Source organism: Clupea harengus, chromosome 18, assembly GCF_900700415.2.
Source record: "Clupea harengus chromosome 18, Ch_v2.0.2, whole genome shotgun sequence".
Lineage (NCBI taxonomy): Eukaryota > Metazoa > Chordata > Actinopteri > Clupeiformes > Clupeidae > Clupea > Clupea harengus.
This window is the reverse complement of record NC_045169.1, coordinates 17,886,668-17,912,206: the sequence shown is the minus strand read 5'-3', so window position 1 is coordinate 17,912,206 and position 25,539 is coordinate 17,886,668. Positions and strand designations below refer to the sequence as shown.

The 25,539-nt window shown below is 41.0% G+C and overlaps 2 protein-coding genes across 2 annotated transcripts; both read right to left on the bottom strand.

Moving 5' to 3' along the window:
* Positions 1 to 12,050: 12,050 nt before the first annotated feature.
* Positions 12,051 to 15,047, bottom strand: LOC105903095 (ependymin-like). Its single transcript, XM_031584874.2, has 6 exons — positions 14,806 to 15,047; positions 14,207 to 14,241; positions 13,809 to 13,943; positions 13,349 to 13,535; positions 13,125 to 13,212; positions 12,051 to 12,715 (listed from the first exon to the last, which is right to left on the bottom strand). Exons 1-6 carry the CDS (start codon positions 14,885 to 14,887, stop codon positions 12,589 to 12,591), a joined length of 654 nt encoding a protein of 217 aa, XP_031440734.1. The 5' UTR covers positions 14,888 to 15,047; the 3' UTR covers positions 12,051 to 12,588.
* A 3,811-nt stretch (positions 15,048 to 18,858) lies between these two features.
* On the bottom strand, positions 18,859 to 24,120 carry epdl1 (ependymin-like 1). Its single transcript, XM_031585252.2, has 6 exons — positions 23,891 to 24,120; positions 23,512 to 23,546; positions 23,118 to 23,252; positions 22,695 to 22,881; positions 19,665 to 19,752; positions 18,859 to 19,263 (listed from the first exon to the last, which is right to left on the bottom strand). Exons 1-6 carry the CDS (start codon positions 23,970 to 23,972, stop codon positions 19,137 to 19,139), a joined length of 654 nt encoding a protein of 217 aa, XP_031441112.1. The 5' UTR covers positions 23,973 to 24,120; the 3' UTR covers positions 18,859 to 19,136.
* Between the last annotated feature and the right edge of the window lie 1,419 nt (positions 24,121 to 25,539).

The following is a 25,539-nucleotide window of genomic DNA, read 5'->3' as shown; positions in this document are numbered from 1 at the left end:
GTCAGGATTCAGGTTTATTCTTGAAGAATGGCGGCCGACCATTTTGTGAGACAGAGACTTTCAGATCCATCCTCCCTCACAGAACTTCACCTCAGCATATCTGACTTGTTCCTTGGGGAACAGTCGGTTAAATACACTGACATTAAGGGGTGTCACCGTCTATTCAAATGGGACATGCATGCAGGGTTCTTTGTCTCGACCTGGGGGGGAGGTGAGACCAATGTCGCACCTCACTTACCCAGGTCAGAGACAAAGAATATTCACCAAGCAAGTCCACTCTAGTTAGTTAAATCCAAATAAAAGTAACAATTATGACTAGGTATAATATCATTGACTTATTGACTATGGCATATTCTTATGACCTATGCTGGTCCCTTCATTCCCCCTTTTTAAGACTGTATGTCTTAAACATCAGATCATTTAACTATTTTCTTTTTCTTGAGTGAGTGGCTTTGTTCAGTCTTTGTCTCATAAATGTGGCATTCTCTCACGAGGGAAGGCGAAACCCATGTTACAGAGTGCCCCACGCTTTTTCGCCAATTGTGTGGACCTCTGATTTAGGGACAAATTCCTTCACCGATGTTATATCAACATAACCATCCTATTTTTAGCCGTGAGAGCAGAGAAATATAACAGAAGTAATACATATATATACATGGTACCCATTCGGAAAATGCAGTTTACAAGCGGTGAGAACACAGAACAAACTTAATTACACATGTTAACTCTAAGGTAAACTAAGCTAAAATGAAAGGTTAGGATTAAACAATAGTACAGAAGATAACGGATTATGGGAGATACATTATAGTGTCACAACATTTTAAAACATTTCCTTTCTGGTTACTGAGGGGTACATGACATGGAGCATTACTTTATTGTAATGTGGGTTGACGGTAATACGGTTAAGTGTGTGTCTCTGTGTGTGTGTGTTCGTGTGTGTGACTCCAGAATGTGTGTGTCTTTGATGGTGATGGTAATCGTTCCCGATTTTTCCGTGGTCCCTTGGAGTTGATCGTCTATGATGGTTGAAGGTGTGTGTGTGTCTTGACACTCTGTGTATTGTGTCTTGCCTTTGTTTAAAAGCAAGGGTTGACTTTCCTTGGGAGGGGGTAGGACGTGTGTGTGTGTGTTTGTGCGTGTTAGTGTGTGTGTGTGTGTCTGTGACGCTTGGCTTGTCTCAGTTGTTCCCCTCCTGTGGTCTTTGCTCCTTATGGGGTCATTCCACCTATGCATCTCTTAGCATATCAGGAGATTGCCATTTCTTTGAGGTGTCCCCGTCATCTCTTCTTGGTGGTGGTCATCGGTTCAGGTGTTGCCGTGGTCCTGTGGATTCCAGAGGTGTTGATCTGGGTTGATGTCTGTGGTCTGAGTTTGTCCTCATTTCGACGTCCTGGCCAGATGCTGCATGGCGTTTGTTTGAAGTTCAAACGATTCTGCTGTTCCTTCATCTGTTGATTTTCTGGAATGGTCCCCCTTTCGAGACCTTGGTGAGAAGCTGCTTCCTTTTTTGTCATCGCTATTCTCCATATTCCTAAAAACTGTCTGTAACGAGATCTCAGAAAAAGATAATACCGGCCAACACCTCCATGAGGCAGGAAGCCTGTTAGCATACTCAACACATCAGACAATAGACATTTGGTATTGGGTGTGAAAGACTGCAGACAGCCTAATCTCAGACAAAAGCAGGTTTGCTTAAATCACATCATCCTGTTACCTGCAAGGTCTGGGCATTTGCATCTAGAAGAAAAGGCCACAGACCCATACTAACCCAATAAACAACTGAGAGTTGGGATTTGAAAGAAGCTGAATGTTTGAAAGAAATGGAATGATTGAAAGAAAGAAAACGTTTTGAAATCTCCTTCAATTCAAACAATTTCACTTAAAGACAAAGTCAGTGGTCAAATGTAGGTTAAACAGTCCTGTAAGTTCATTCATTCATTCATACGACGGCTGGCCAGCCTACAGGCATACACACACATTCATTCGCTTGTTCAGGAGACAGGTGTGTCCATCCCTAAGAGAAAGGAATCAATCTGTTAACAGAGTTACGTTACAGTTAGTTAGTTAGTTACAAAAGTATCTCATAAAATCCATTTTTATCCAGATTCCAATGGCACTTGAATGCCAAACCATTTAAGGCATTCCTTAATTCATTAATTGCTCCTGGATCATTTGATGAAGTCAGAAATTCAGCAGCTAAACCTGTTTTGAGAAAAAACACATTTTGCAGTTATCATCTTATTAAGGTCAATTCTCTCTGAAGCTCAACACCTCCCCCTTTTGATCTACCAGCAGTCGTCTGCTGCTGTGAGATCACGTACGGTTTCCGAAAAAAAACCATCTTATTTTCCATGTACCTTAAACCCATACACTAAGGATGCAGACTTTGTTCTGTTAAAAAATATGCTTACAATTATTCATAATTGTAACACTTCATACAATGATTTTAACATGGGTTAAGAAAATCATTGTGTAGGCAAAACAAATGCTTAAAGTCTGTCTTGCTATGTGGCTTTGGTGTGGTTCACTTCAGCTTAATGGGCCATCAAGGTCACAGGCGCGGCTGTGCCTGAAGTGTGAATTAAGTGGTATGTGTGAGAGCTGTCTAGCTATTGTGTGAACAGACACAGTTTATCATTTAGCAGTCTAACATCTGACTTTATCAAAAGCATTGTGAAATCTGGACTTAAAAGAATCTTATGTCTTGAATCATGACTGGTCAAATCCAAGAACTGAATCTCCACAATCTAATGTAAATAATTTACAAATTGACTTAGAACAATTTCTTAATTCAAATATTAAAATGCTGTAGATCCCTTTCCAAACACCCGTTCATGGCCACAACCTTTTTTTATCCTCTTGGGAAATTTATCTGAGCGGTAAGTAAAACAATAGAGTATGTCACAAGCACAGCTCAGACTGCCTCGGACCAATACCCGAAAAAAATAGATGTGTCAACTTCTAAGACAAGCACCGTGTGTGTCAACTTCTAAGACATCACAATAAAAATAAAAGTAAAATAACATAAGATTTCTGTTCTAAGACAAGCACAGTGTGTGTCAACTTCTAAGACATCACAATATTTCTGTTCTTAGACAGGACTCTACTTCCTATATTTCCCAAGATTTAGGTAAGTGTACTTACCAAAGCGTTGTGTCAACCGGGGTACAGCGGATCTTTACAGCAGAACTGAAATCTCAGCAAAATTCCAAGAATTAATATCTCGGTGGGACCTCCAATTGATGGTAATTAGTTTTATACCATATATTGAAGATTCAGTCTTAGGTTTGATCAGTCAGGATTCAGGTTTATTCTTGAAGAATGGCGGCCGACCATTTTGTGAGACAGAGACTTTCAGATCCATCCTCCCTCACAGAACTTCACCTCAGCATATCTGACTTGTTCCTTGGGGAACAGTCGGTTAAATACACTGACATTAAGGGGTGTCACCGTCTATTCAAATGGGACATGCATGCAGGGTTCTTTGTCTCAACCTGGGGGGGAGGTGAGACCAATGTCGCACCTCACTTACCCAGGTCAGAGACAAAGAATATTCACCAAGCAAGTCCACTCTAGTTAGTTAAATCCAAATAAAAGTAACAATTATGACTAGGTATAATATCATTGACTTATTGACTATGGCATATTCTTATGACCTATGCTGGTCCCTTCAATTAGGAAACTTCCCCAGATTCTCACACATGTAGGGACACCCTTTTCAACACTGCATCACATTTCATCCATTAGAGGAGCCCCTAACCTAACACTCTCACACACTCTCACACACACACACACATACACACACACACACACACACACACACACACACACGCACACACACACACACACACACCCTTTACAACACTGCATCACATCTTCTCCAGTTGGGCCCTTCATCATGTCTGCTCACCTGTGGCAGTACCCTATACAGCACTGCCCACCTGTAGCAGTACCCTTCAGTACACTGTAGCCATCTAGTTTTGAGTGCAGAAAAACCGGAGATTAGAGTTCGAAGAGAGTGATAGCTCTTTAGCGTCAACAAAAGCCTTGGTAGAAATATCCAAACTAAGTATACAAAGTTACACATTTTAAAAACATCGGGATTTACTCAAATGACTCAAAAGATGTGTGTTTTGATGACCATGTGCCATCAAAATGAATTTGAGGCAGCTATCTGCTGACAAACATATCCCTAAAAAGTAATAATCTGCATAGTATCTCTTTAACATTAACAAACAAATATATTAGGTTCATCTTCAGCAAGTGATTTGCACCATTTAACACCTCTGCGATGACAAGCCGAGATAAAAAAATATGCTGCATTTGACTCAACAAGATGGGCTCTGGTTTGAACCTGTATACCACCGCACTTCTCTCCTCGTGCTTGAGCTCTCCTCTGACTGCTGCCTGTGGTCTCTCTGTGGTGCAGTAAGTAGGACAGATACTCAACCGGCATGTCAGGTTGCACAGATAACAATGTGGTTTTCTACACATCGCTTATTTTCTTAAAGCGTTGCACTATTTTTAAAGCGTTCAAATGTTTTTTGACAGACGAGATGATTTACCACAAACTCCACCAGCAGTTATTCCACTGAACTTCTTTCTATGATGAACATTAAGAAGGTCTTATTATCGAAATGAATGTCTTTGCAATAACTGTTATTTCCTCTGGGCCTGATACTTGTCCATTGTGGACTGATTTGTGTAGCAGTGGCTACATGTGTCCTGTCTACTAAGAAATCTTGCTAATCTGGTTCATTTCTACATTACATGCAGGAAACCAGCCTGCCAGTTGTTGCTATGGTCACACTGGTTTTCCTGTATTTTTCCTTCATTGTACTGAACATGTGCCCCATTCATTCCTTGGACTTTTCACACCACGGATAATAATGTCTTTCACACTTATGATGGATAGCAGACCCTCCAGTGTGTGCAGAGAGAAGGTATCTCCTCGACACAGATTATCATTAGATTATGTGTGTCGTGTTTACAACTGATCTCAGCTGCTTGACACAGATTATCATTAGATTATGTGTGTCATGTTTACAACTGATCTCAGCTGCTTGACACAGATTATCATTAGATTATGTGTGTCATGTTTACAACTGATCTCCGCTGCTTGTGGTGCCAGTTGCTACTAGAAGTAACTTTTCAGTTTCTTGGCATCAGTCCAAATACAATAGTAGTTATTTTAGCATTGCTACCATCATTTATAAAAATATGTATCATTTTCATCTAAATGCCAATTTGAAATGTTAATATATACAATATATTTTGCAACTTCAATGAAGAGCTTATATGCCACATAACATTACATACCTTCAGTGTGTGTATACTGTAGCATCAGCAACTACCCCAGTAGTGATGGTAATTAGTTTTATACCATATATTGAAGATTCAGTCTTAGGTTTGATCAGTCAGGATTCAGGTTTATTCTTGAAGAATGGCGGCCGACCACTGTGAGACAGAGACTGAGGATCCATCCTCCCTCACAGAACTTCACCTCAGTATATCTGACTTATTCCTTGAGGAACAGTCTGTTAAATACACTGATATCTAAGGGGTGTTACCGTCTATTCAAATGGGCCATGCATGCAGGGTTCTTTGTCTCGACCTGGGGGGGAAGGTGAGAGTCTAATATCACACCTCACTCCCCAGGTCAGCCCAAAGTATATTCACCAAGGAAAGTTTACATGCTAGTTAAATCCAAATAAAAGTAACAATTATAACTAGGTATAATATCATTGAATTATTGACTATGGCATATTCTTATGACCTATGCCGGTCCCTTCATTCCCCCTTTTTAAGACTGTATGTCTTAAACATCAGATCATTTAACTATTTTCTTTTTCTTGAGTGAGTGGCTTTGTTCAGTCTTTGTCTCATAAATGTGGCATTCTCTCACGAGGGAAGGCGAAACCCATGTTACAGAGTGCCCCACGCTTTTTTTTCCAATTGTGTGGACCTCTGATTTAGGGACAAATTCCTTCCCGATGTTATGTCAACATAACCATCCTATCGTAGCCGTGAGAGCAGAGAAATATAACAGAAGTAATACATGTATGTACATGGTACCCATTCGGAAAATGCAGTTTACAAGCGGTGAGAACACAGAACAAACTTAATTACACATGTTAACTCTAAGGTAAACTAAGCTAAAATGAAATGTTAGGATTAAACAATAGTACAGAAGATAACGGATTATGGGAGATACATTATAGTGTCACAACATCTTAAAACATTTCCTTTCTGGTTACTGAGGGGTACATGACATGGAGCATTACTTTATTTTAATGTGGGTTGACGGTTGATACAGTTAAGTGTGTGTGTGTGTGTGTGTGTGTGTGTGTTCGTGTGTGTGTGTGTGTGTGTGTGTGTGTTGACACTTGTCTCAGTTGTTTGCCTCCTATGGTCTTCTCTGTGTCTTGTGTCTTGCCTTTGTTTTAAAGCAAGGGTTGACTTTTCTTGGGAGGGGGTAGGACGTGTGTGTGTGTTTGTGCGTGTTAGTGTGTGTGTCTGTGACGCTTGGCTTGTCTCAGTTGTTCCCCTCCATATGGGGTCATTCCACCTTCGGCAATTTCCTGATATGCTGTTTCGTCAAAGTTCTTGGGTGGGGGTGGGCACTTGTTTCAGGTGTTGCCGTGCTTCCTTGGAGTTGATAGTCTATGATGGTTGAAGGTGTGATGTTTTGTTCAAACAGTCCTGCGGGTTCCAGAGGTGGGTTAATGGCTGAGGGTTCCGTGGAGTTTTCAATGGTCGTGCTCCTCCCCCTTTCGACATCTTGGCGAGATGCTGCTTCCTATTGTCATCGTGACGAGGCGCTGAATGGGGCTGATGTCCTTCATCTGCTATTCTCCAAATTCCTAAAAACTGACTGTAACAAGATCTCAGACAAAGATAATACTGGATAACATCTCCATGAGGGAGGAAGCCTGTTAGCATACTCAACACATCAGACAATAGACCTTTGGTATTTGGGTATGAAAGACTGCAGAAAGCTAGGTCTGCGCCCAGATTAGCCATTTGGATGCTAATGAGTGTGAAAGCAGGTGTGAACATGTGTCCAAGAAGAAACAGTGTAAGCAAATATCAGTAAAAAACCACAGACGCATACTAACCAACTAAAGAAAAGGAGAGTGGGATTTGAAAGAAATTCAAACCATTCACCTGAAGATAAAGACAGTGGTCAAATGTAGGTTAAACAGTCCTGTAAGTTCATTCATTCATTCATCCGACGGCTGGCCAGCCTACAGGCATACACACACACATTAATTTGCTTTTTCCGGAGACAGATGTGTCCATTCCTAAGAGAAAGGAATCAATCTGTTTACAGAGTTACAGTTAGTTAGTTAGTTACAAAATTATCTCATAAAATCCATTTTTATCCAGATTCAAATGGCACTTGAATGCCAAACCATTTGAGGCATTCCTTAATTCATTCATTGCTCCTGGATCATTTGATGAAGTCAGAAATTCAGCAGCTAAAACCTGTTTTGAGAAAAAACACATTCTGCAGTTATCATCTTATTAAGGTCAATTCTCTCTGAAGCTCAACTCCTCCCCCTTTTGATCTAACAGCAGTCGTCTGCTGCTGTGAGATCACGTCCGGTTTCCGAAGAAAAAAAGAAAAGAAAAAAAAACATCTTATTTTCCATGTACCTTAAACCCATACACTAAGGATGAAGACTTTGTTCCGTTAAAAATATGCTTACAATTATTCGTAATTGTAACACTTCATACAATGATTTTAACATGGGTTAAGAAAATCAATGTGTAGGCAAAACAAATGCTTAAAGTCTGTCTTGCTATGTGGCTTTGGTGTGGTTCACTTCAGCTTAATGGGCCATCAAGGTCACAGGCGCGGCTGTGCCTGAAGTGTGAATTAAGTGGTATGTGTGAAAGCTGTCTGTAACTATTGTGTGAACAGACACAGTCTAACATTTTAGCAGTCTAACATCTGACTTTATCAAAAGCATTGTGAAATCTGGACTTAAAGGAATCTTATGTCTTGAATCATGACTGGTCAAATCCAAGAACTGAATCTCCACAATCTAATGTAAATCATTTACAAATTGACCTAGAACAATTTCTAAATTCAAATATTAATAATGCTGTAGATCCCTTTCCAAACACCCGTTTATGATCACAACATTTTTATCCTCTTGGGAAATCTATCTGAGCGGTAAGTAAAACACGTAGAGTATGTCAACAAGCACAGCTCAGACTGCCTCGGACCAATACCCGAAAAACTAGAAGTGTTTTGTCAACTTCTAAGACAATCACAGTGTGTGTCAACTTCTAAGACAATCACAATAAAAATAAAAGTAAAATAAAATAAGATTTCTGTTATTACACAGGACTCTACTTCCTATATTTCCCAAGATTTAGGTAAGTTTACTTACCAAAGCGTTGTGTCAACCCGGGGTGAAGAGACATCTTACAGCAAACTCGAATCAGCAATACAAGAACGTATCTTTCGGTGAGGACCTCCAATTGATGGTAATTAGTTTTATACCATATATTGAAGATTCAGTCTTAGGTTTGATCAGTCAGGATTCAGGTTTATTCTTGAAGAATGGCGGCCGACCACTGTGAGACAGAGACTGAGGATCCATCCTCCCTCACAGAACTTCACCTCAGTATATCTGACTTATTCCTTGAGGAACAGTCTGTTAAAAACACTGATATCTAAGGGGTGTTACCGTCTATTCAAATGGGCCATGCATGCAGGGTTCTATGTCTCGACCTGGGGGGGAAGGTGAGAGTCTAATATCACACCTCACTCCCCAGGTCAGCCCAAAGTATATTCACCAAGGAAATTTTACATGCTAGTTAAATCCAAATAAAAGTAACAATTATAACTAGGTATAATATCATTGAATTATTGACTATGGCATATTCTTATGACCTATGCCGGTCCCTTCAGTAGCATAGAAAATGAGATCAAATTTACTATGAGATCTAATTTACTATAATGACACTATGATCCGTTTACAGTGCATGTTTCATAGCCTCCTTTCCCCTGCTTAGAAACAGTAGAACCGTTTATTCTACAGAATTTGGGAACGTATGTGTTAACCTACCTTCTGCTTTATGTAGGTTACAAGATAACAACTGTAACAATTTATTTCTCTACAGTTAAGACATAAGTTACTACAGTTATGTACAATTCATTTCCAAAAATTAAATAGATTTTGAAAACAATTTTCTTTTTAAATGACTTCATAAAGGCTATTTTAGGCCCTATGTAGGCTATTTTATTTTATAGGATATTCTGATGTTAAAATAATTTCAAAATGCTGAGGGACATGGTATCTATGAAACGATGGCCAAACTTAAGCACCTTGAGACTTCTCTGTTTGTTAAAGTGTGCTATATAAATAAAATTCATTATTATTATTATTATTATGAAGTAAGTTTTAGGTTTGTCTGAAAGCTGAAACCACAGCATGGCCCAGTTAAAACTACGTCAGAGCATGTGGTGACATCATGATTTGCACAGATTGTGGACCAATTCAATAAGTAGTGTTTGTAGTAAACAAATCTAATTTTCTTTCTTTCTGCAGTTTTCAATAAAAAAACAAGCGCTCCGGCATTCATTGGTCAAGACATGGATGTAAGACTGTTAATATTTCTAGTCATTGGTGTGTGGGTGGGTCTGCCTGCACTGTGTTTGGCAGTGCACTTTGTCATCAACAATCATCAACATCACCCCAGCACTCCAGTGTCAGTCTTCATCATCTCCCTCCTCCTTACCGGCTTCCTGGACCTGATTGGGAGTGCTGTTGTGGTGATGTCATTTCCGAGTTTTAACCGCTCTCCATGTTGGATATCATCTTCACTGCTCTCCAATTTCCGGATATTTGGTTTGCTTCTTCACCAGCTGGTGGCGCTAGAGGGGGTTCTGCATCTCCGGCGTCCTCTCTGTGCCTCTCGCCTCTCCTCCATGCCCTGCTCACTGCCACTGACTCTTGCAGCACTAGTCTGGGTCTATGTCATCGTTTGGCTGTCAGCCTTGCCACACAGCTGTTTCAGTTCAGAAGGTCTATTTAAGACATTTCTGGTCCTGTGCTGTTGGCTCATTCAGTGCATCATCTCAGTCACTGTCACTTTGGCAGTGTATGTGTTGACCTGCAAAGCACAGGTCTTCCCTGCCTCCACCCCACAAACCCACAGACGAGCAGGACGGATGATCCTGTCTGTTTCCATGGTTGCCACCTTTGCATTCTACTTTCCATCCCTCATATTTATGTGTATGGCACTTTTCAAAGCGTGCCTATATGCCTATATCTCTGAGTCAGTGTGGATAATGTTTTTCTCCATCACATCGTTGCGGTTGATTGCAGACCCTCTGCTCTGTGTGCTGATCTGCCGGGAGGTCACCACGAGGCAGCCATTACAGCCTGAGGCAGACCTCCACATTGACCTGCGATCAGTTTGACCACATTATGTGTTCATTAGTTTGCCTAGCCTCGCGCACTGCTTGCTTGTGTTGCTTGCAGTTGCAGGAAATCAGCCTTAGGTGTGGTTGTTGTTTCTGTGGTCACGCTACTTCTCCTCTATGCTCCATCTATTTGGATTTTGAACCTCGATTTTCTGGCATGGAGATATCTTTTCTTGATTTCGTGTCAGCTATGGATAATGTCTCTCTGCAGCATGAGTTCACGGTTGATAGCAGAGCCTCTGCTCTGTGCGCTGGTCTGCTCCCAGACAGGAGCCATTACAGAGAGTGGATCAGTGTGACGTACGTGATGTACTGTATGCAGTCATTAGTTTATCTGTCAGGAGGTTGTGATACTGTTAATTAATAGCAGTTGAAAAGGTATAGAAGGAATTAATTGGAGCCAATTCTTTTTCACTTGAGATTTAGTACATTTCACATTTCAAAATGTTTTTGCAATTGTAGGCCTACAATATATTTTCTTGCAGCATGCATCCTTGTCTTCATTGTAATGATTCATGTGATCATCTAACCGGCCTGACTGTGTGTGACCCTGATGCAGAGTAAATACTATTTGTCCTGTCCTGTGACTTGACTATAGTATTTAAAAAGTGAAACATGGTCTAAAATGGTGTCCTACTGCATTTGATATGAATTAGAAACACAAAACCAGTGGCAGCGGACCAGCTGTCATACATTTTTTTTGCAGCGGTCATTATTAAGAAATATCAGACCTCCGAACGTTGGGGTGAGAGAAGAGGGAGCGAAAATCCAGGCTGCAGAATGGTGAAGGATTTAAAAGGACAGAGCACACCGGGCCCAGATGTGCCTCATGCAGTAGACAGACCTACATTAACGGACGGACCACCATAAGACACATTCTTACAGGTATCTAGCGCCCCGGGGGAGGCGCCATCAAAATATATAGATATACGTGAGGAATAATGACAGCGTTAATTAATGCACGCCGCATTTCGAGGTTCGCAAATCTTTGCGTTCTTTTAACAAAAGAATTGCCCATGTCCAAGTAGCCTACATGTTCATCAAGTCCTTGATATGATGGGGATGCCTGAGAAGTCTGAACTGTTAACCCTGCTTATTCCGACATTAGGTCGCAGGTGTTGTGACAAGTTGTAAACCGGTCTGATGCAGTTTTCACCACAGGATTTTTCTCCTTTCGCTCTGAAGTTTGTGGTTGCAGCCTATGTGGTCTCTGTGCTCTGTGTGGGGATGTAACTAAGTGCCTTACACCAGCATGTCAACTGGTACATCTAACGCATTTGCAGAGTGGGGTAACTTGAAATGATAAAAAATAAATATGAACTGGCTTGAACCCACTACACAGCAGGCTTTGTCATCCACTGACAAACATAATCACTGAAGAAGTGGGCATCAACTGCCTACAGCAGTTTCAACTACACAAGCCCCGCTGTCTACTGTCTGCGTAAATTAGTAATGTCTTTAATGCCTGAGCCTCATAGACATCCCTTCAGCAAGGACAGGAGGTATACTCATTCCTAGTGTAAATGTGTTCGACTCCATTGTGCTGTTTACCTTTTGACTGCCCTGATTATCACCACTTGTTCAGGGTATGACTGACAGAGCCATGTTTACTTTCTGAGATGATTTATTTTGATTTATTTGATATAAAAAACATACAGAAAATAGCAAAGAAAAATCACACATTTGAAAAGGCACAAGAGATGTCAAGTTACAGAGAACATCAGTGCAACAACACATGAGTTTCCCCAGGAGAGGTATCTGGGGTTTTAGAGTGGAACTGACCAGATATTCTTTGCAGCATCAAGACATGGCCTACTTGAATCACCGTCTCAAGCTAGATGAACAGTGCAAAATCAAATTAGGCTACACCTCTAAAAAAGGCAAATGATTCAGGTCAATAATGTCATAGTTCAAGACAATCAAATGTTTCCGCAGCTTGAGTTAAGAAGTATATTTGCGTTATGTTAGTTTGCAAAAAAAACTCTCTCATGCTGGTTTTCTAACTTTTCAGATTATGATTTTTGTCAGTGATGAAAATGTGTGAAAAGCAGGTCTCAGTTATTGCATCTCGCCTCTGCTAAAATCAGATGCAAGATCAGAATCAGAAGTTGATCAAGTACATGAAAAATAAAATCCCCCCAAGCTCAGTGGAAGAGGGAGAAGAAGTCAGTCACTTTTCCATCCTCGTTTGCCTCCAGCTTGGCGTCCTTGCAAAATGGTGGTGGAATGAACACATCGGGGTCCTCCACCCCAAGGACGTTATTGTAGTAGCTGTGGAAAAGAAGATGCAGACAAATGTAGGATTTGTGTGTAAAAGCATTTGAGATGCTGAAGAACGCTCACTTTGGGTTGTAATAGGGACCTCTGTTACACAAATACACAGCTAGAGAAACGTTCAGTGTGCTATAGATGCTGTATGCGATTCTGGCGAAAGGTTGTTGATATTTGAGCCCCCCCTTTCCGTGCTCAGGAAGCAACGTGTTGATTGGCTGGAATTGTGTATGTCTTGGTCCTTTGTTTTTTCTGTTTCCCAGGACTGTGTATGAACATCAGAGATGGTTTGAGTGCACACGCAAAATGGACAGCTAGAGGACCGTGTGTTGGATGTAGATTAGATTGGATTAGAAATGCGGACTGCACCTTTAACAAATGTAGAAAAAAACCTCTGATTTTCACTGACCTCACACTGACCCATCCCATGTTCTTGGTCTTGGAGAGAGTGGAGACGGGCAGGCAACCAAACTCAGTGAAGGACACCATGTAGTTGCCTAGAGAGTAAAGAGAGAATTAAAAACGAGGAAAAAGGGAGCCTCTCTTCAGCCGGAAGGTTCTTACACAAAACAGTGAACAGTTGTGAATGTAGAAGTGTGCCTAATCAGTGTCAGATAAAGTACGCTGTCTCACCTTGCTTGTCGGGCATGTCTCCCCACCAGTTGTTGACCAGGAGGCCGGGTCCAGAGCTAGAGGAGGTTCCCAGAACCACCTGATTCAAAAATCCGGCCCCCTTAGGAACCTCCATGGGGTGGAAGTCAGACTGCAGGGCCTTCTTCACACAGGTTTTGTTGTGGTGGTAGATCTCGTACATGACTCCCTTTACAATGTGAAGCGCAAAAGATAATGTGGATTTATATCAGGTCGCTTTTCAATGTGGGTTACAGAAGAGAGATGGTTAGCAATAGAGTGTGTGTGTGTGTGTGTGTGTGTGTCTGTGTGTGTGTGTGTGTGTGTGTGTGTGTGGGGGGGGGGTTATGTGTATATGCGATTGTCTGTGTGACTGTGTGTGTGCACTTTTGTGTTTGTGAGTGGTGTGGTGTTGCAGTTTGCATTTGTTTGAGTGTTTGCTTGTGTAGATGGGTTCATGTACCTCTTGAAAGAGCATCAGGGCGTTGTAGGTGAAGCTTGCATTGTTAAAAGTTCCCATTTCTCCCAAGTGGATGCGCTGGTTAAAGGCATCATAAGCGTACTTCCCAACCGCCCACAGCTGCTCATTCTGGGTTCCCTGTAGCGGGTGGTGGTGGGCAGAAGGCAAATTAAGGCAAATCACTTTTCTATTGTTTATAGTCATACCTTTGCAACTACATAGATGTACATTGAATACCCTTAGGGAAAGGGGGCTTACATTTATTTCAATCAGTTCTTCTTTTTAAGTCCAAATATAACACAGATCTAACACCCAAAGAAGTATCTATACAATCATACACAGATAATTAAATGAGGGTTTACGGTTAATCGATGGTATTATGTGAAGATTGTGAAGCTTACCACAGTCACCTCGCCAGTGTAGAGAGGTGGGGCCTCTTCACCACAACAGGAATAAAAGTATTTAAGTTAGATTGAAGAATTTATGAACAGGAATGGTGAGAGAAGATTTTGATGATAGAATCCAATAATGATCATATTAGTAAAAGGTTCCTGCTCTCTCAAAAATTGAAATGCACACCACAGAAAGACACCACACCCAGCAGACCTCGTGCATAGGTGAAGGTACTTTCCCCAGGTCAGGTGATATCTCAATCATGTGACAGTGACACAATACTCACTCATGTGACTCAGTCCGATCCAGATCCTCTCAAGGCTTTCAACTTTCCACCCACACACACACACACACACACACACACACACACACACACACACACACACACACACACACACACACACACACACACACACACACACACACACACACACACATACACACTCTCTCTCTTTCTCACACACACACACACACACACACACACACACACACACACACACACACACACACACACACACACACACACACACATTCATTCTCACTCCTCTTTCTCTTTCTCTCACACACTTCCTCAGACAGACTCCTGCTCACTCATTTTAACACTTACGGCAAGGCTGAGGTTTCTGTGCCATGCTGAAGCCTGTAGCCAGGCACATCGCCCCCACAGCAATCCAGAACATCGCCTGCATGGTTTTAACCCTTAAACTTGATTCAGAACGCTTTCACACCACACAGATTTCTCCCCTCCGCCTCAGCTGTCTGGCTCTCTCCTGCTCGGTTCACGGCACTACAGCGTAAACAATGACACTGGGAAACCGGCAGCCAATCTCTGACACCTGTCCTCGCTCTTACTTTCTTATTTATACAGTCCGAGTCCACTCCAGAGGGTCACATTCGCAGGTTTTCCCTTTGTCAGACTTTCCACACGAACCTTTATCCTAGATGGGATTTATCGTACAGTAAAGCTGATGATTGATAAGATCATTCTCCTTGAGTTCACACACATTTTCTTAGTTTATCTCAGTTTATTGCATGTGTATAATACTAGCATAGGAAACCAAATGATCGGAATAAATTGTGCAACTACTGAATATGACACTTTGTTTTCCCCTTGTGCTGTAAAGTGGTTTGCTTGTCTCACTCAGGTTATTGTAGGTGTACAATAAAAACTTAAATTAATTTAATAAATAATAATAATATAAACGGTTCAACTCAGCTTTGAGGTTGCTTTACTCTGTAAAAAATGAAACCATAAAACAGGACCAAAAAATAAATGTATGCTCAGAATGTATGTGTAGTGAGATGAATTCACCTATGCTCACGTCACTGCACTCATGTGGGGTTCCCCCTTATAGCTCCTGTTACATATGTCCATCACATTGCTCACATCAGGAACATCTGCCATGCAGTATATGTAAGGGATAATGTATACATGTATCCGCTGCGCGTCGGGGTCCTGTTTACTCCAGTAGCAGCCCATAGGTTGAGTATGAAGTATGAGCGGCATGACTTTTCTCAACGGTTTGTGGCTAATTTGACCATGAGGAACAAAACTAGGGTGCTGTCGTTTACTGTAACCCGAGCGAACATCGAGATTTCACCACGCCCTTTTAGCGCGCGTCCAGGGCATCTGTATTTCAGCTTCTGAAGGTCGTAAACACTTGAATTGGGTCTCAAATGACCGGAATATGCATGTTCATATATGCACTATGAAGGTTTTTAAGCTCTAAGACCTTTACTTTTCGAGATATTCAATGCCTGGAACATTCTGAAGAGCCGTATAATAATAATATTTATTTGTCCACATTATTAGTTCATTCATCTTTGTCTAGTATAGTTTAAAGAAGTGCAATGTCATCCCACTACTACATGACTCATTCTCAGCCTCCCCCAAACAACATAGGGTGCATAGCTATTTTTCCATAAGAAGGTGAACACAACAGTGTCATACTTTGTTGCTATTAAACATGTGGCTTAAATGCTCTATGATCATTCAAAAGACCTTATCCTTGAAAACATTCAATTCCAGTTCTTCACTATGAAATTACTCTCAAATCAGAACATCTGGAGTACAAGGCTGTCTAAATAGGACACATGACGGCATTCTCCCAAAGTTAACCCCTGGCAACATTCAACTGCTTAGGCAATAACCTCAAGTGCTTGTAATTGTTTGCCAGGAGACCACACCTTTTCGCTATGTGTGTGTGTGTGTGTGTGTGTGTGTGTGTGTGTGTGTGTGTGTGTGTGTGTGTGTGTGTGTGTGTGTGTGGGTGGACAGTGATCATACAGTTCTCCACTGCCAACTAGTTTTAGGCCAAGTTTAAATGATAATGTTTATCACACATAGTGAAGACCAGGTTTAACAGAGTTTGACAAGGACTTTATGGTTTAATGTTTTTTATTCTCCAGATTAACTACAGTACAACATCTTCTTACTCAGGAAGAGGTAATCTTTAAGAAATACATGAGGCTTTTTATGTCAGAATGTTATTGTGCAACACCTGGCTAGTCAGTTAACATATCTATCACTTCCATGACATTTACATATTGGGAGCTTCCACCTCCAGTCCTGTTGTTTATTTGAAATTGTATTCATGCCATCTGTGTACCTTAATACTGTACAACAAATGTGTACAGGTGCTAATACACATGAGTTGAAGATCTATGTATGAATGAATTGTGTGCATACACATCTATCTATCTATCTGTCTATCCATCCATCCATCCATCTATCCATCCATCCATCCATCCATCCATCCATCCATCCATCCATCCATCCATCCATCCATCCATCCATCCATCCATCTATCTATCTATCTATCTATCTATCTATCTATCTATCTATCTATCCATCCATCCATCCATCCATCCATCTATCTATCTATCCATTCATCCAAAGACAAAAATGTGAGACAGACAAGCGCTTGACTTAAGAAAGGGATTTATTTACAATATATTCAACAAAATAAATGCTGGGGAGAGAAATTGTCCCCCAGCAGAAGCAGGCGCGAATCAAGCAAGTGCGAGAGAAAAGAGGGAGAGAAAATCCAGGCTGCGGACAGAGCACACGGGGCGAGATGTGCCTCATGCAGTAGACTGCCCTCCATTCAGACACGCTCGTACAGGTAGTGCCCCAGTGTTGGGGCCGTTAATATATACATATATATACGAAATACGTGAGGAGTAATGACACAGCGTTAATTACTTCGCATTACATCCTCGAGCGTGCATTCATTTTGCCACCTTTATCCCCCTTATAACATGGCTGACGGACTTGCGTTGTGTTAATTTGCAGATATAATTTCCGCATTTTGATCGCTAAAACCATACATATGTCTATGGCTAAAACCGACTAGTTAGTATAAGTTATAGCTACTGTATAACTACTCCTTTCTGAGTCTTTTCTTACCTTGCAGGAGGAACTGCCGTTACAAGTTCTAAATGGATGGTTGCTAAGTCCTGTCGTTAGTTCCATACCTCTCGTTGCCAAGCTAGCATATCCCAGCATTCTGTTGAGCCTTAGCTTCGTAAAATGACCAGATGTATTGTAACGGTACAAAAAGCTATTTCAAACATATGGAACATATTGCTACTTTCTGTACACTGGCCTGCTAATTTGCACCTCTGAAAACTGCATATATATGTTCTGTTCTACTAACAAAAGAATTGCCCATGTCCAAGTCTATGTTCATCAAGTCTTGGATATGATGGGGATGCCTGAGAAGTCTGAACTGTTAACCCTGCTTATTCCGACATAAGGTCGCAGGTGTTGTGACAAGTTGTAAACCGGTCTGATGCAGTTTTCACCACAGGATTTCTCTCCTTTCGCGCTGAAGTTTGTGGTTGCATCCTATGTGGTCTCTGTGCTTTGTGTGGCGATGTAACTAGAACTGGTGCCTAAAACGAGTATCTAACGTGTTTGCACAGAGTGCTTGAAATGATAAAACCCTTGAACCCAGCTCATCCTGACACAATACCGTATGAAAATAAGAAAATAAGAAAAATAGCTATTTGCACTGAAAGTAGTTTTTCTGAGGGCTACTGCAGACCACCAACTCAAACATTTAAAGGGTCTCCACAATATGAAAGGAAAGCTCTGCCCAGGGACTTCTGTAATACATCGTTATCTGTAACAGGAACGGCACCTTCAGAGTGTGGCCACTAGATGGCCTCTGTCTCCAGTTTGGGCAGGCTTTGCCATCCAATAACACACATTATCACTGAAGAAGTAGGCAACTGCCTACATCAGTGTCAACTACATAAGCCCTGTGATCTACATTGCGTAAAATACACTTATGTCTTTTATTCCTGAGCCTCATAAACATCCTTTCAGATAGGACAGGAGGTAAACTCATTCCTAGCGTAAATGTGTTCAACTCCATTGTGCTTTTTCCCTGATGGACTGCCCTGATTATCACCACTTGTGCAGGGTATGACTGACAGAGCCATGTTTAATTTCTAAACAGATTTATTTTGTTGATTTTATTTTGATATAAAAAACATACAGGAAATAGCAATGTAAAAATCACACATTTGAAAAGGCACAAGAGATGTCAAGCTACAGAGAACATCAGTGCAACACATGAGTTTCCCCAGGAGAGGTATCTGGGGTTTTAGAGTGGAACTGACCAGATATTCTTTGCAGCATTAAGACATGGCCGTCTCAAGCTAGATGAACAGTGCAAAATCAAATTAGGCTACACCTTCTATAAAAGGCAAATGATTCAGGTCAATAATAGCATAGTTCAAGACGTTTCTTGTTTCCACAGCTTGATTTAAGAAGTATATTTGCATGTTGTTATGAACTGTCTCATGCTGGTTTTCTTCTTAACTTTAAAAGGCATGTATCAGTTATTGCATCTCGCCTCTGCTACAATCAGATGCATGATCAGAATGAGAAGTTGATCAAGTACATGAAAAATAGAATCCACACCAAGCTCAGTGGAAGAGGGAGAAGAAGTCAGTCACTTTTCCATCTTCGTTTGCCTCCAGCTTGGCGTCCGCGCAAAATGGTGGTGGAATGAACACATCGGGGTCCCCCACCCCAAGGACGTTGTCGAAGTAGCTATGGAAAAGAAGATGCAGACAAATGTAAGATTTGTGTATAAAGGCATTTGAGATGCTGAAGAACGCTCACTTTGGGTTGTAATGGGGACCTCTGTTACACAGCTATACAAATGTTCAGTGTGCTGAAGATGCTGTCTGCGATTCTGGCGAAAGCTTGTTGATATTTGAGCCCCCCCTTACGTGATCAGGAAGCAACGTGTTGATTGGCTAGAATTGTGTATGTCTCGGTCCTTTGGTTTTGTTTGTTTCCCAGGACTGTGTATGAACACCAGAGATTGTTTGAGTGCATATGCAAAATGGACAGCTAGAGGACCGTGTGTTGGATGTAGATTAGATTGGATTAGAATTGCCGACTGCACCTTTAACAAATGTAGACAAAAAACTCTGATTTTCACTTACCTCACACTGACCCATCCCATGTTCTTGGTCTTGAAAAAAGCAGAGACGGGCAGGCAACCAAACTCAGTGAAGGACACCATGTAGTTGCCTAGAGAGAAAAGAGAGAAAATTAGAAACAAGGAAAAAAAGGGAAACGGGAGCCTCTCTTCAGTGTCTCTTGAGGAAATATTTTTTTTAATTTGTAAATGTGTTCCTTTCTTTCTTACTTTCTTTTATGCCATAGCATTACTACAGTACTGGTTTGGTACAGAAAGACAGTTACTATATTTGAAACACAGAGGTCCTGTTACACTGCATGGTATTTAAAACACAGAGGTCGTGTTTAGACTGCATGGTGTTACGACCCACTGCGCCCCTGCAGACATAGCAGTGGCCATGTGTGGCCTGCAGACAATGACGAGCGTCATTGATGGATTAGGGAGGTGTGGAGGATAAAAAAGGACCAGTGGACACCTGTCTCTCTCTCTCTCTCGAGCAGACTATCTCAGCGTACAGGCGTACAAACCCCTAGACACGTCCTTTCTGAGTTATGAATTGTATGGACTTAATATGCGTTACTTTTGTAGAAAACCGTTGTTGTCTGCCTCCAATGTTATTGTTTCGGTCACGAGCCGTCCGGAACGTAACACATGGTATTTAAAACACAGAGGTCGTGTTTACACTGCATCCATTTGAGTTTTTTTTGTCTTGTAAGTGGCACAGATCGGATATGTGTCAGGTGTCATGCCACTCTGAAAAGGACAGAAGTGTCAGATACTACATCTAAATATTTGCTAAATAATTAGCATGTCTGATTTGGATCATCGTGCATGACACCAATCTAGGTGTAACCAGACTTGGTACAGTATCTGTGTTGACAATCTGACAGGGCATCAAGTTCTGTAGGGAAACATGGCCATAGCAGTGAGGGCTGTTTAGCAATTTTGGTGCCATTTGGAGTATTTCAGTAATTTCTGCACACTCACAAAAAGCTTATTACTCTCATACTCTGTGAACAAATTGATATTTGCATGTTGTGTGGTATTCATAGTTTACTACCTAACAGTGTTAATTTCGTTGACGAAAACTATGACGAAAAATATTCGTTAACGACCTTTTTCCCGTGACTAAGACGAGACTAAGACGTGACGAAAACGGATCTTTATAAATAAAAACTATGACTAAATCTATTTTAACTTTCGTTGACGAGACGAGACGAGACGAAAATGTTGGTGGTTGACTAAGTCACAATTGGTTTTTTTTTCTAAACTTGTATGCACATCATTGGTTGAATGTTGCCCGGTCCTGTATCTATCCCTCCTCCACTCCCTGAGATGGCCAAACATGCAAGTGACGCCCTATGGCTGAACGTTATGATGGCTGAAGTTCAAGCACTCGGTACTGGAAGACAAATAAGAATAGATATCTGGACAGTCTTTAATTATAACTTGACAGAAAATAAAAACAATGCACCGCAATAACCGGAGAAAAACCGTGTGGCTTCAAAATAGATGGGAAGAACACAACAAGAGGCACCTGAAAGCGCACAAGAAAACCCTGCCATTTATGCCAAGGTAAATTAGCTAGTAACTGTCAATGATAATTAGCTAATGTTAACTAGTTATTCGAATATATTAGCCAACGTTAAGTTAACTTCAAAGGGGCAGTCGAGTGTATAGGTTGTGTCAGCTTGGATAACTAGCTAGTCATTTTCGATTGAAACCTCCCGTTTGGCTTGGCAAATGAGTTCCAAAACTTTTAGCTAGCTAACGTTGGCTAACTATGAGGTAGCATAGCTAAGTTATACTAGCTATCGATAACTAGCTAGTAAACACATTGCAGAATGGACTATAGGACAGGCCACGCATGACATTAATCAAGAAAAAATAAATGAATATGTGATTGGTTTACATATCCTTGTCTATTTATGCAATTGTTATTATCATTGGCACTACTTTCAACTCTCAAACTATCCGTCTAGCTAAATACTGTATGTTGGTTATCAGATTGCACAGCAATTCATATGGAGGATATGTGGTTGATTTAACTAAGGCCAGGTAGGCATAGTAGTTGTATTGTGTTATCAGATCATTTGAATCTTCAAAATCTAGACTTGATATTCTCTTATATTTTAATGATAATACATTTAATTAAGTATTGCCTTAAAATTATTATTTACATTGAATTCATTGGAATTCAGCTGTAGGCATAGGAGATCTGTATCTTAGAGACTAATTGCATCCTCAGTTTAAGTACTGCAAGCTTGACTATTATGCAGTTGTAGACACAACACAAGGGGTCCCCGGGCCTGAGAAGGGATGGAAAGGAGTTTAATGTGACTATAAGATGGACTTAATTTTTTGTTAAATGTGACTAAAACTAGATTAAAATGTAATGAGACTTCGTCGACTAAAACTAGACTAAAATGTTCTGAGTTTTCGTCGACGAAAACTAGACTAAAACTAAGCAGGATAAAAATGACTAAAAGTGACTAAAACTAATATGCATTTTCGTCTAAAGACTAAGACTAAGACTAAATCTAAAATAGCTGCCAAAATTAACACTGCTACCTAATGCATTGACTGATGCGTTTCTCATGGTGAACTAGTGAAATCTTTTAGATTGTGCTGTGGTTCAACATTCTTGCTCCGTACAGGTGAACATTCTTGTTCACAGGTGCACAGTCGCAGGCCGAGAGCTTAAACATGCAGCCTTGCCACACCTTCGCTAGAATACTGCTTTCAACATCACATGGAAACCAGTAATGTCAGTGCGGCTCTAAACAGGTTCTTTAAGTCCTAAGACAAAGTCCTAAGACAAAGTTTAAGTTAAGACCCAGTCCTGATTTGATACAGGTCTTAATCTGCCTTATCACCTCAGTTCGGTTATATTAGTCATATGTAGATGAACACAAGGTCAAAGGTCAATGAAAGGTCAAAAGATCAACACCAGGTCAGGGCCAGATCTTGTACCAAGACAAGCCGGAAGGGTCTTACACAAAAGTGTGCCTCATCAGTGTCAGATAAAGTACGGTGTCTTTACAAGTCTCACCTTGCTTGTCGGGCATGTCTCCCCACCAGCTGTTGACCAGGAGGCCCTGTCCAGGGCTGGAGGAGGTTCCCAGAACCACCTGAGACACAAAGCCGGCCCCCTTAGGAACCTCCATGGGGTGGAAGTCAGACTGCAGGGCCTTCTTCACACAGGTTTTGTTGTGGTGGTAGATCTCGTACAGGACTCCCTTTACAATGTGAAGCGCAAAAGATAATGTGGATTTATATCAGGTCGCTTTTCAATGTGGGTTACAGAAGGGAGATGGTTTGCAAAATAGAGTGTGTGTGTGTGTGTGGTGGGGGTGTATTTGTGTATATGCGATTGTCTGTGTGACTGTGTGTGTGCACTTTTGTGTTTGTGAGTGGTGTGGTGTTGCAGTTTGCATTTGTTTGAGTGTTTGCTTGTGTAGATGGGTTTATGCACCTCTTGAAAGAGCATCAGGGCGTTGTAGGTGAAGCTTGCATTGTTAAAAGTTCCCATTTCTCCCAGGTGGATGCGCTGGTTAAAGGCATCATAAGCGTACTTCCCAACCGCCCACAGCTGCTCATTCTGGGTTCCCTGTAGCGGGTGGTGGTGGGCAGAAGGAAAAATAAGGCAAATCACTTTTCTATTGTTTATAGTCATATCTTTGCAACTACATAGATGTACATTGAATACCGGAAAGGGGTTAATATTGATTTCAATCAGTTCTTCTTTTTAAGTCCAAATATAACACAGATCTATCACCCAAAGAAGTATCTATACAATCATACACAGATAATTAAATGAGGGATCTTTAATTTAATCGATGGTATTATGTGAAGATTGTGAAGCTTACCACAGTCATCCCTCCAGTGTAGAGAGGTGGAGCCTCTTCACCACAACAGGAATAAAAGTATTTAAGTTAGATTGAAGAATTTATGAACAGGAATGGTGAGAGAAGATTTTTATGATAGAATCTAATCATTTTACAGACAATTATGATCATATTAGTAAAAGGTTACTGCAGTCTCAAAAATTGAAATGCACACCACAGAAAGACACATACACACACACACACACACACACACACACACACACACACACACACATGTACCTGCACATGCACATACACACACTCTCACACACACACTCATTCTCACTCCTCTCACTCTGTCTCACACACTTCCTCACACAGACTCTTGCTTACCCACTCACTCACTCATTTTAACACTTACGGCAAGGCCGGGGTTTTTGTGCCATGCTGAAGCCTGAAGCCAGGCAGATCGCCCCCACAGTAATCCAGAACATCGCCTGCATGGTTATTAACCTTTAAACTTGATTCAGAATGCTTTCACACCACAAATATCTCCCCCCTGCCTCAGCTGTCTGGCTCTCTCCTGCTCGGCTCACGGCACTACAGCGTAAACAATGACACAGGGAAACCGGCAGCCAATCCCTGTTGCCTGTCCTCCCTCTTACTTCCTTATTTATGCAGTCAGAGTCCATTCCACAGTGCCACATTCCAGGTTTTCCCTTTCTCAGACTTACCACACAAACCTTTACCCTAGATGCGTTTTATTGTAAAGTAAGGCTGATGATTGATAAGATCATTCTCTTTGAGTTCACACAAATTTTTTATTTTTTTTGGCATCTCAGTTTATTGCATACATAATACTATCATAGGAAACCAAATGATGGGAATAAATTGTGCAACTACTGAATATGACGCTATGTTTTCCCCTTGTGCTGTAAAGTGGTTTCCTTGTCTCTCTCAGGTTATTGTAGTTGTACAATAAACACTTTAAATAAAATATAAATAACAATAATATACAGTAAACACTTAAGAAATAAACTGTTCAACTCAGCATTGAAGTTGCTTTACTCTGTGTGGTCATAAAAAGTATGAGGAATGAAACCATAAAACACATTTATGCTCAGAATGTTTGTCCATCAGATTACTCACATCAGGAACATCTGCCATGCAGTATATTAACATGTATTTGTCCACATTATTCGATCATTTACCTTTGTCTAGTATGGTTTAAAGAAGTGCAATGTCATCCCATTACATGACTCATTCTCAATCTCCCTCAAACAACACAGGGTGCATAGCTATTTTTAGAGGGTAAAAAGAAGAAGGTGAACACAACAGTGTCATACTTTGTTGCTATTAAACATGTGGCTTAAATGCTCTATGGTCATTCAAAATACCCTATCCTTGAAAACATTCAATTTTAGTTCTTCACTATGAAATTACTCTCAAATCAGAACAACTGGAGTACAAGGCTGTCTAAATAGGACACATGACAGCATTCTCCCAAAGTTAACCCCTGGCAACATTTAACTGCTTTACCTGCTTAGGCAATAAACCTCAAGTGCTTGTCATTGCCAGGAGACCACACCATATCGCTGTGTGTGTGTATGTGTGTGTGTGTATGTGTGTTTGTGTGTGTGTGTGTGTGTGTGTGTGTGTGTGTGTGTGTGTGTGGGTGGACAGTTGAAAGCCTGGAGAGGATCTGGATCGGACTGAGTCACATGAGTGAGTATTGTGTCACTGTCACATGATTGAGATATCACCTGACCTGGGGAAAGTACCTTCACCTATGCACGAGGTCTGCTGGGTGTGTTAATAAGTAATGATAATAGTGAAGTGGCACTTAGGTAAACTCTTTTATTCAGTTCTTGCATTTCTTTCTCACCTCCTTCAAGGAGAGGCCCATCAATAGAAGCTTCAGTGAGTGTGTAGTCAGGCCAGCTAATAAATGAACAAAATAAACATATTCTCTCATTTTGCCAAGTGGTGTAAACGCAATGAATTCCGTTATGAGGTTCTTTGCCTATGCCTCGTCTATTAATGGCGGTCGTGATTCCTTAATTAGTTTAG